The sequence below is a fragment of the Dipodomys spectabilis genome, unplaced genomic scaffold, assembly GCF_019054845.1.
Source record: "Dipodomys spectabilis isolate Male_0828 unplaced genomic scaffold, ASM1905484v1 ptg000089l, whole genome shotgun sequence".
In the NCBI taxonomy this organism is placed as follows: Eukaryota; Metazoa; Chordata; class Mammalia; order Rodentia; family Heteromyidae; genus Dipodomys; species Dipodomys spectabilis.
Genome location: NW_024870766.1, coordinates 22,617,041 through 22,629,174, shown reverse-complemented (window position 1 = coordinate 22,629,174; position 12,134 = coordinate 22,617,041). Strand labels below are relative to the sequence as shown.

Sequence of the window (12,134 nt, the reverse complement as noted above, 5' to 3'; positions counted from 1 at the left end):
AGCTCAAGGCTAGTGCTCTACCACTTGAGCCATAGCACCACTTCCAGTTTTTTCTGCTAACATGGTGCTGAGGAATCGAACCCAGGGCCTCATGCATGCAAGGCAAGCACTCTACCACTGAGCCACCTTCCCAGTCCCTACCTATGAGTATTTTATGATAACAAGGGCACTCATTTCTTTGCTTTTTTTTTTTTGCTCATAGCTAGCAAGTCACACTTCTAGTCACACCTTGAGTGTGACTTGAGTCACACCTCTAGTTCTTTTGTTTGGCTTTTCAATAAAAGTGTCCACAGATGTACGCACAGCTGGATGCCTGGAAACCCCAAAGTATGGTCAGAACAGATGGGGTTTACAAATACAGGTAATGTAAGATCACATGGCTTGAGAATGTGACTCCTGAGTCTCTTGGTAGACCAGAAGACTCAAAAATAAGTTCTGCAGGACTATCTATACAATGCCAGAACCTCAAAATCCAGAGCTATATATGTAGTACTTACGCTATGTAAAGAACTCACTGGTAAGCAAAGAATGAAATAAGAATCACCATTTTATAAGCTATTAAAAAAAAAAAAACAGATCTAGATAACAATTACCAATGGGCAGGGAACTTCCTGGGGTAACCAACTGACAATAGCTGAATACACTGTGAAATTTTTCTTTTCCTTTGACACTGGGATGCAATATATTGCCCAAGCCTCAACCTTCTGGTCTCAAAAATTGCTTCTACCCCAGGACATGACAAATTGTACAGGACTCTAGGCATTCACACACAGTGAGACCAAGAATGATACTCTTAGAGGAGGGACACATCATAGAAAATAATATTTATTGAAATGAATTCTAGGAAATGGAAACAAGATGATTTTTCTTTGTTTTATTTTCTTTTTGTCATGTTTGTTCATTTATCTGTCTTGGGAGGATAAGATAGGGCACTGAAATGGTGGGACAAAGGGTAAACAAATGCAGCAGTGGTACTCACTAGACACTATGTTGAAAATGAACTATACAACTTATGAGTTGGGATAGGAAGGGAAAACTGGGAGACAGGGAAGAGGTGACATTGTTCAAAATGTACTCATTACCTGACTTATGTAGCTGTAACCTCTCTGTACATCACCTTTAGAAAAACAATAAAAAATTTCCTTCTGCTCTTGCCACTACAGGCCCGCACTATGGTGCATGGCTCTGATGAGCAATTCTGACAGCTCTCAAGTGATACTTCAGATATTATGTGTCCTATTTTATACAATAATAAACACATATTATTTCCTTTGTTCTTGTAAATTTTGTCTTAATTCCAACTTACTGAAGCTTCTGGATCTGTCCTTGTGTAGGAAAATGCATAATAGAGAAACTAGTTAAAACAACACAAGGAGGCTGTAACCATCCAACTTTCGAAGGCAAGATTAACAAGTAAGTGCACTGCTATAGACTAGATGACCCTTACCAAATGCAATGTATTTGGGTCTCATTTGGAACCTGATCCAACAAACCCACCTCAGAAAAATACTTTGGAGCTGGGCACGAATGGCTCATACTTGTAATCCTAATCACACAGGAGGCTGAGATCTGAGGATTGTGGTTCAGAGCCAGCCTAGGCAGCAAAGTCTGTGAGACTCTTACTTCCAATTATTCACCAGGAAACCAGAAGTGGTGCTGTGGCTCAAGGTGGTAGAGCACTAGCCTTGAATTCGGGCCTGGGCACAGGCCCCGAATTAAAAATCCCATGACCAACAAAAACAAAAACAGAAAACAAAACAAACAAAACAGGTATTTTGAAAACCTTTTGTGAAAAAAAAGAAGAGCCTTAATTTTAGACTTACAGAAATGTTGACATAGTACTAAGAATTCCCACATACCGTTCCTTCACTTGTTAATGTCTTACCGTGTTTACTTCATTGCTTTCTCCACATCTATTAGTTTGCTCTTTAGTCCTAAATACTTCAGTAAGTATTTCCTAAAAGAAGTACAATCATCAAAATCTGGCAATTAGTATCAATACTGTAACATTTACTAAAGGTCTTTCTCAAATCTTGCCTGGTTTTTATAGCCAAAGGAAAACACTTATTTCATAGTCCAACCAATATCCAATCCAATTGTCCTATTTATTCAGTGCTCTTCTAGCTGAAAGTTTTTTTGTGTTTACTTCTTATAACGTTGACATTTTTGGAGAGTAGTGGCTGATTGTTTTATAATCTGTAGTTCAACTTAGGTCTAGCTGGTTTCATTATGTCCAGGTAATGCATTTTGGTGGGAATCCAAGGAAGTAAAGTTTTATCCTCTTCAGCATGTCTTCTCAGAAGGCGCAACTGATAACATTATAAAAAAATACGTATATATATGTATATATATATATATATATATATATATATATATATATATACGTATTTTTTTTGTGGCTGGGGCCAGGAGGATGGCATTTGAACTCAAGACCTCATGCTCACTGGGCAAGTCTTCTACCTTCTGAGCCACATTTCCAGTTCTTTTGGCTTCCCCCCCCCTCCCACCCAGAGGTGCCTCATGCTTTTGATAGGGATTATCTCTCATGCAGCTGGGATTATAGGTATGTGCTAACAAGCCCAGTTTGTATGAATGTTTGTTTGTCCAGGTTAGCCTCAAACTGAAATCCTATCTCTAACTCCTAAGTAGCTGGGATCACAGATATGGGCACCTATCAGATGTAAATAGACATTTTTTGAGACAACTAAAAAAGACTGAAAATAGGAAGTTTCTGTTAATTTTTTTTAAGAGGGGTAATAGTATGGATATTTTAAAGCATGGTACTTAACAGTGACAACAATGTTATTGCTAGTGATTATATATATAGTATATAGTATATATATATCTATATATATAACATATAGTATATATATATATATACTATATATATATATAGTATATATATATATATACTATATATATATAGGTATATATAAATAGAAGTGAACCAATATATTTACATTTGTATCTATTTCTAGGGAGTTATATATATATTATTGTAAAGATACTCACAGAGAGGTAACAGTTACACAAGTAAGGTAATTAGTACATTTCCAATCGAGCATTGTTATCCCCTCCTTTGTTTTTCCCCTACCATCCCTTCTCTACCCACCTCCCCTAATCCCCCCTCCCCCCCACCAACTTGTAAAATTCATTTTCAACATAGTGTCTTGTAAATCTCTTTGTTATCATGGGTCAACCTGTATCCTTGTTTCAGCATTTTGTTATTTCCCTTCCTTTCCACAAATTAGAAAAATGTATATATAAGATGCAGGGTACCGGAATCAAATACAGTGAAAACAGGGATTATACCATGGGGGAAGAACATACAAAAGAAACAAAAAAAATCACACAGTGATGACTATCATTGTGAAGATTCAAAGGTGTTTGTGACTTTAAAATGAATAAACTTAATTAAAAAAAAAAAATCACACAGTACATTAAAAACAACTGCGACAAAGATAAAACCTTTCGTGTCCCTATCTTAGGGTCCATTTAGCTTAACATCATCTTATATGGTCATATATGGACATAGCTTTTGACCTTTTCTGCTTGTCTAGTAAGATTATCCTAGATGTATACTAATTATTGCAAATAAGGGAAACCATGGGACCTACGTTTCTTTGGGTCGGGCTTACTTCACTTAATTTTTTCCAAGTCTTCCCATTTCCTAACAAATGGGGCAATGTCATTCTTTCTGATGGAAGCATAGTATATATACATATACCACATTTATAGTATATATACATATACCGCATTTTCTTGATCCATTTATCTCCTGAGGGGCATCTGGGTTGGTTCCATATCTTAGCTATGGTGATAATGCTTCGATAAACATAGTTGTGTGGTAGCTTTAGTATGGTCTTGTTTGTGATCATTTGGGTAAGTGCCCAAAATTGGGATTGCTGGGTCATAGGGGAGCTCTATGTGGAGTCTTCTGAGGAACCTCCATACTGCTTTTCAAAGTGGTTGAACAAGTTTATACTCCCATCAACAATGCAATAGGGTTTCTAGGGAGTTTTTTGACAACTCTTGACAAAAGCAATAATGACAATATAATCAGTTCTTGATTATTCCAAAATAGTCCTGTTTGTGCATTAATGGTATTTTGACTGTTTTCTTTTGTGTATTTTGTCACTATCTTTCTTGATGGATGGAGACTGGGGGGGGAAGAAGACTGAAACAATTGATAAAATCAGGTTATAACTAATCTGAACATATCTTTATGATTTGTGTGTACTCCTAAGTATAGATAATTATGACCTCAATGAGATTTATGATAACACAATAAAATCTGATAGCCAAAATATAAAATATCCTCATTTTATTTTTTCTACTTTACTTCTTGAACAATCACAGATTTATTTAAAAAAGAAATTCACAAGACTAGTTCTTTGTTGATATTCAAATTTATTTAAATGATTCTTTCATATCTGTTACAGAGGAAAATAACATACCAAAAACTGCTTCTTCAGCAGTTTCTTCTAGTTCTTCAAGCACTCCTGTAGTGGGAGCTGGTTCAAAATACTGCTTTGTTTCAAAGCCTGCAGTTTGGAGGTGTCTTCACTATAGATGGGAACATCTTCGATTTGTTCTCGACCTGTCGGGTCACTTTCACCGTCAGACAGTGTACACAGGAGAGTGTCGTTTTCATAAGTGGGAAAGTAATACCTGAAAATAACCAGATACAATGAACAGCCAACCTAGTAAAATCTCTAGGCAGCTGAATGTACACATTACTAGGTTTCCTTCTTAACAATTTCACCAAGTTTTGCAAAGATTGTATTGGAGTTAATTTCTTAGTTACTTTCACTGTCTGACATCAGCCTAGGAAATATTCTTGTCCAGTGGGCACTCAGCCTCTGCTTGATATTGACAATGATAAGAAACACACTATCTTGAAAGGCAGCCTTGCTCCATACTCGGTAGTTCTGGTAGTTAGATATGGTTTATATGAAGCTAAAAATGGCATGGCTTTTCATTTCTATTCAGAGGTCCCAGTTCTTCACTGAAGATTAAGAAAGTTCAAAACAGTTATCCTTTCAAACACAAATTATTCAAATAGGTAGTAAAAATGATTAGGTTTCTCCCTGCGTTTTGTTTCTCCATCTAATCATTATTGGCTTCTTCCCATTTGATCTCTATAAAGAATTATAGGAATGAGTTACCAGTTCACTTCAGGCTCAATTTGTTTTTCACAAATCTGAGATTTTCTGAAGAAGGAAAACTATAGCTTTTGGCTAGGGTTGTAGAAAGTCTGATTTAACATTCTCTGAGAACGAAGGGACCTCTGGGCAGGTAGATCCTTACAGCATTTTAGAGGTTCCTTCAAGTGAAACTATCAAGGATGATATGAGAATCAGCCCAGAAAGAAGTAAGATAAAAGATACTTGGACATCGATCAAGATGCATTGTATTTATAAATTGGTTTGTTGAATGGTTACCCTTTTGTACAACTACTTAAAAGATAATAATTAAAAAAAAAAGATTATTTGAGAGTCTGATAACACTCAATAGTTATTATCAATGACCAATGGCTTAATGTTTAAAAAAAGCCAATATATAAAATTTATATCAAAAGTCCTAACAGTGAGCATATCTTTAACACAGCAATTTATTTCTAGAAGTTTATTTAAATGAAATAAATGCAGGCATATGTATATTCATTGGATTACTATTTTAATAGGAAAATATAAAGAACAACTTGAATATCTAGAAGCCATCAGGATATATTCATACAATGAGGTATTTGACAATCATTAAAAATGATGCATTTGCTAGGTATCAAGCATAGAACTGTGCTTGCAATATTTTGCTAACAAAATATAATTAGTCTGTTTATTTTGATACTACTTGTACCTTCATTTGTCTTCAGCTGTATAGCTCCATACTACAAGTTCTAAAACAGTTTGCTTCCTTTAAAAGGTGGTTTTTGAGTTTTTTGTTTTTTGTTTTTTTACTTTTTTACACTACATATACATTCCTTCTGTAAGTTTAAAGAAATTACATAAATAAACAGAAAAGCAGTCAGAGCACGGGAGTTTCCACCTGGTTAGCAGTACTTACTCTAGCTGGTCCCAGGTCTTTCTTTCAGGAAGCAGGGATATGTGTTTAGCTTCTTCCATGTGAGTTCTTAAGTCAGCCTTGGATTTAAACTTTGCATTGCAGCCATAACATCTGCACTGGTGAACTTGCCTTCGAATGAAATTGACCAGTTTCACTTGCTGATAGAAACTTAGTCCTGCAAATGACAGTAAAGAGAATCATCATATAACTAGTCTAATTTTTTTCACTCTCATAATTTGACTCTGATTTTTTTTCTCTTTATTCTTTTTTGTTTTTCCTGGCAGTAGTAGGGCTTACCTCAAGGCTTCATACTTGTTAGACAGGCACTCTACCACTTCAATCACATCCTTGCCCTATTTTTTGTTAGTTTTTTGAAAAGCGTTTCTCACATATGACTGGACTAAGATCCTCCTATTTATGCTTCCTGCACAGCCTGGGATGATGCCTATCTATCACATCTAGCTTTCAATGGAGGTCTGGTGAACTTTTTGCTTGGGGTGGCCGCAAAATGTGATCCTCGTGATCTTAGCCTCCCAAATAGCTCAGATCAAAGGTATATGCCATGACGTCTGCTCTTTTTTAAAATTTAAGTTACATTTATTTTTTAATTGATAGATAAAAACCATAAAATTATACATACTTATGGGATTCTATGTAATGTAGATATATGTACGTTGTATAATGTTTAAATAGAATAGGGCCTTGATAATCATATCTCCTCAAAAGGTTATCATTTTTTAATGGTAAGAACATTTACAACTCTTGGTTATACTTTTTTTTTTTTTTTTTTTGCCAGTCCTGGGGCTTGAACTTGGTATCTGGGGAGCTGTCCTTGAGCTTTTTTTTGCTCTACAAGTGGCTATACTACTTGAGCCACAGTGCCACTTAGGGATTTTTGAGTAGTTTATTGGAGATGGTCTCATGGCCTTTCCTGCCCTAGCTAGCTTTGAACTGTGGTCCTCAGATCTCAGTTTCCTGAGTACCTAAGATTGCAGGTATGAGCTACCGAAACCCGACTTGTTATAATTTTTTTTTTCATGGGGCTCTTAACCTAATTAGCGAACGTGAATAGTGAAATGAATGATAAAACCTAATACTAAATATCAACACAGGCCTTACGTGTGCTAACTGGTATTCTAATCACTTTCCCCGTACATTTTGATTTTTACAACTCCATCAGATAGGTACAATCATCACACCCAAGGCACATATTGAGAAACTGTCCAAGGTTCCATAGCTAGTAAGTGGGAGAGTTAGGATCAAGCACCAGGCTGTTGGCTCCAGAGCTCATGTGGCTGGCTGTGAAGCAGTACATGTATACACATTTCCATGAGAGCAGCAAGGCAAAGTAATGTATCTAAGGGTTGAAGAAAGCATCATCTGAGCTGAAATATGAGGAGCAAGTTTTCTACTATTTCAGATTCATTAGGAAATCAGTATTTTATTTCTAATCCTTCCATGGTAGAAATGCTGAAAATGATGGAGTTGGGTACATCTGTAATAAATAATGCTAGGTGTTTTAGGTACATTATTCACTCCCTATAACAGTTTTATGACCCCAGGCCCAAGGTTATATAGCCAGTAAGTGTTATAGCTGGGAGCCTCTGGTCTGACTTCAACAACTTGTGCTATTGGCCTCCTCCTCATATTTTATTTAAAGCACACGCAAGTACGTGCGTGTGTGCGTGCATGCGTGCGTGTATGTGTGTAGCAAAATAGAAGAAAGGCTATGTAAAAAAACAAAACTCTGTATCTGAATATTATACTTCACAATGGTTGAGAACCAATGCCTAAGTGAGTTCTGTTAAGATCATCTGTACAGAGGCACTCAGGCTATGTGTCCTCCAATCACAGCTATAGAATGTAGTTGTTGTTTGCATGAGTTTATAAAAATGCAGCATCATGAAAACAATTTCCAAATCAAACTTACCAAGTTCTGATTTTATTTTGAGGAGATCAAATTCATGTGTGTCCTTAAAAATAAAAAAGGAACGGTTATATTTGTAAGCACATAAATTATTTAATCTTTCAGGCTGATGTTATAAACAGACAGCTCATTCACAGGAGTTTGAGAACTTTAGAAAACCAGTCTGAGTTCATCTTCTGCTTTTGAAGTCTTCTGATTCTAACTACTTCCCTCCATATTCAACTGCTTTTTTAAAGTACATGCTAAACAAGTCATGTCAATCAGTTATAGCATTTTAATTATTCATAGCTTATTGCTGCAGTTTTTACCCTGTCTGAGATCCGCAGTCTGATAAGTGTGTAGGTAAGATGTGGCTCTGGCATGCTGAGAATCTGAATTAGAATTATGGAAACAGGTTCTTTCCTCCATAAGCAGACAGCTAATTTTACACATTCCATTTTTCATTTGTGCTGTCAAATATACTGCTAATCTTGAAAGTTCTTCATCACTCCTATCTTCCCCAAAATCACACTTCCTTTCAATTTTCACAATGCACAGTGCATTGTTTGCTTCCTTCCTGCAACTGTCTGTATAAATGTTTTTACTTCCAGGCCCACAGAGGATAAAGACCATCTAACTTGAAGTGACAACATTTAGTACAGTACAACACTATTCAAGATGATCAGGAATTTGTGATACGTTATCAGTGCATGTGGCAGAGCAGAGGTTAAACACACTCATAAATGATGCTGAAACTGGAGTCTCTACCCAGCATGGGGTACTAAGGCTTCTTACAACTCAAGGACATTAGGATATTATCTAGTAACTTTAAGCACAGAAAACTCTATGCTTACATCAGAGAAAGATTTCTTCGTTTCTTGAGGGTAAATGCTTTTATACTATTATCCAAGTCCTTATTTTATTGAACTAAGAATGGTGTTTCTGAATGAGGAGGAGTGAAGGTATGTGAAAGGGGAGAGCACCATTTGCTATTGACAGAGATAGCTGAGAATTTCAGAATCATCCAGAAATGCTTTACTATCAGAATCACCCCTCATCCTTCAAGCTTGTGATGCTGTTAGAATTCCTTAGGTGTTCCTCTTCCATGCCTCCAGCATCCAGCTGAGGGTCACAGGCAGAGGGACTGCACATAGGGATGGTACACTATCATCTATAAATGATGCACAGAAAAGAAGCTGGACTGGCAATGCTCCTAAAATTCTTTTCCCCAAAATCTGATACCTGAAGGAGCTGTAAGACCTTCAATCTCATCTATTCCCCTGCCTCCCAGACTACCTAGGGCCTTAATGAATATTAACACTCAGTTGATCACCTAGTCAGCAGTATAAGAACTGGCCATATGTAGGTATTGTTAATCTTGGTGGCATATCTAGACTTTTCTTTTCTTTTTTTTTTTTTTTTTGTCGGTCATGGGGCTTGAACTCTGGGCCTGAGTGCTGTCCCTCAGCTCTTCAGCTCAAGGCGGGCACTCTACCACTTGAGCTACAGCACCACTTGCGGTTTTCTGAGTGTTTATTGGAGGTAAGAGTTTCATGGACTTTCCTGCCTGGGCTGGCTTTGACCGCGATCCTCAGATCTCAGCCTCCTGAGTAGCTAGGATTACAGGCGTGAGCCACTGGCGCCCAGCTATATCCAAACTTTTCAACTACAACTATTTGGTAAGCATCTCATAGGTGGGATCCATCAGTGATCCCATTGCTCACCTAGCTCACCTAGGTCTGGTCGGCTAGAAGTAAATTTCCCTGATCAGTGGTTCTCTTGATAGGCCTGGCTCATTTTAAGAATGAGATAATGACCGAGAAAGGCAAGTAAGGCAAATGAGGGTAAAATGATTGTCAGCTTACCCTTGCCAAAACAGAACAAAATAAAAATGAATAAAAACTTCTCACCTTCATGTGAATGTATAATTTCTCAATTCTTTCTGCTTGCTTTTCACAGAACAGACAGACAGCAGAGACAGGGTGCTCTTCCCAATCAGACCAGTCTCTGGGTTAAAAGAGAAAATAGAGTAACATAGAGATTCTTTCTGTTAGGAGGGTACACTCTACAGTAAGTTGGTATTACTTTCTCCTTCTCAGGAAACACAACCAATCTCTCAACTCAGACATTTTGGCAAAGACTGTAACAGCACCTTACAACTTTCCGATAGAGCTATTGAAATTCAAAGCAACACCATGAAATTAATATAAACAGCAAACAGGTGCTGTTCCATTTTCTTGTATTTGCCATTCTTCTCAGCAGCTAGTTGACTACAGGATGAGTGCAATGTTTTCCTGAAACAACTAGGTCTTATTTGCAAAGGACACATATCAAGAGATATGACACTCTCTCATTAGCCACAATTACTAAGTGCACACGCTGTGCGGGCCGATGCTGGGAATGTTTCTGAACGACCAATTTTAAAAAGGCAAGTCATATATCTTTCATGAGGGAAATGTGGATCATTTAAAACAAGGCAAGTGTTAATTTCTGGTGGTAGATACAGAACTCAAACAGCATACAGGATCCCTTTCTACTACTTCCCCCATCTACAGGCATGCATTAAATTAAAAAAATCTACACATGGTTGTGTAAAGGGTTATAATTGAACATGTATCCATTTATGTGCATTTTGACCAGTCACCCCTTCCATTCCCACATACCCTTGGCCCTGTAGTCACATCACGTTTACCAGTTCCTTTTTCCTAGATGTACATTGAGTATTATGAACACCATTCCCCTTTCCATTCATTGACCCTCTTCCAAAAAGCCTCCCATTCAAAATACATTCAGCTTCCTTATATTCATTTTGTTAAAAACTGTCTGTTAATTGTTCAAGGGTTTTATACTATGGAGTTCCATTCCTGCATGTGCTGTATTTTATTCAGGTTGGCCTTGTATGTATACATATATCCCTGTGTGTGTTTTGGATCTAAGACTTACATATGACAGAAAACAGGTACCCGTATCTTTCTGGGCCGGGCTTACTTCACTCAATATTTTTTTTCCTCCCCAGATTGACCCATTTCTGTGCAAATGATATAGTTTAATTACACACACACACACAAACAGAGGATATCATTTGTATTACATTTTCTTGGCTCACTTGTCTGCTGTAAGGCATTTGAGCTATTTCTATACATTGGCGATTGTAAATAGTGCTGCAACAAACATGGGTTATTATCTGTATTGTATCCTGTTTTATAAATTGTAAAATGTCCAGGAGTGGTACTGTGGGATCATAGTATAGCTCTATTTTTAGTTTTTTGAGGAATTTCCATAGTGGCTATAATTTACATCCCTATAGTGTATTATGGATCCTTCTCCCCCACACCCTCACTAGTATTTGTTGTTTGTATTCTTGATGATGGCCATTCTGACTGGGGTAAGATGGTTTTCCAGTCAGTGTTATTTAGATTTGCATTTCCTTTATGGCCAGGGATTATGAGTGTTTTTTCCCCCCATGTATCCACTGGCCATTTGAACTTCTCAGAAGTGGCCATTTAGCTTCTTTGCTAATTTATTGATTGGGTTATTGACTCTTTGGGGCTTAGTTTTTTAAGCTCCTTGTTATATATGTATATAATATATATTATATATATTACATACAATATGTAATTATATATAATATATACAATATATATATATAATCGTTATTAATATCTTGTTAGATATACTGCTGGCAAAGTTCCTCTCCCAATCTTTTGGACTGTCTTCTTTTTCTTTTTCTTCCTTATGTGCCATTCTTGGTGTGGCATGGTCCCTGAGTTATTTTTTTCTCCTCAAGGCTACCACTCAAACACTTGAGTGGATCACAGCCCCACTTCTGGCTTTTAGCCTTATGAATAGTTAGGATTACAGGTATGAGCCACTGGCACCTGGCTGTAGGCCATCTTTTCAGCTTCGTGACAATATCCTTTGCTATGTAGAAGCATTTTAGTTTAATGGAATCCCATTTGCCAAATCTCTCTCTTATTTGCTGATCCTCTGGAATTCTATTCAGGAAATTCTTGCTCATGTCATACGTTCTAGTGTCTTCCCCTACTCTTTCTTGTAGTAGTTTCAAGTTTTACATTAAAATCTTTGATCTACTTTGGATTATTATCAATATAGGGTGAGAGACAGGGTCCAAGTTCAGTCTTTTGTATGTGGACATCCAGTT

General features: G+C 37.0%; 1 protein-coding gene across 1 annotated transcript in view; it reads right to left on the bottom strand.

The window, feature by feature from the left end:
* Positions 1-4,339: 4,339 nt before the first annotated feature.
* Znf277 (zinc finger protein 277) overlaps positions 4,340-12,134 on the bottom strand; it is a 95,457-nt gene continuing 87,662 nt past the window's right edge. Inside the window, exons 9-12 of the mRNA XM_042684767.1 lie at positions 9,883-9,979; positions 7,997-8,039; positions 6,067-6,241; positions 4,340-4,671 (exon numbers count right to left, since the gene is read on the bottom strand). Of these exons, the coding sequence (XP_042540701.1) occupies positions 4,485-4,671; positions 6,067-6,241; positions 7,997-8,039; positions 9,883-9,979 (502 nt within the window). The 3' untranslated portion in view covers positions 4,340-4,484. The remainder of the gene's footprint in view (positions 4,672-6,066; positions 6,242-7,996; positions 8,040-9,882; positions 9,980-12,134) is intronic.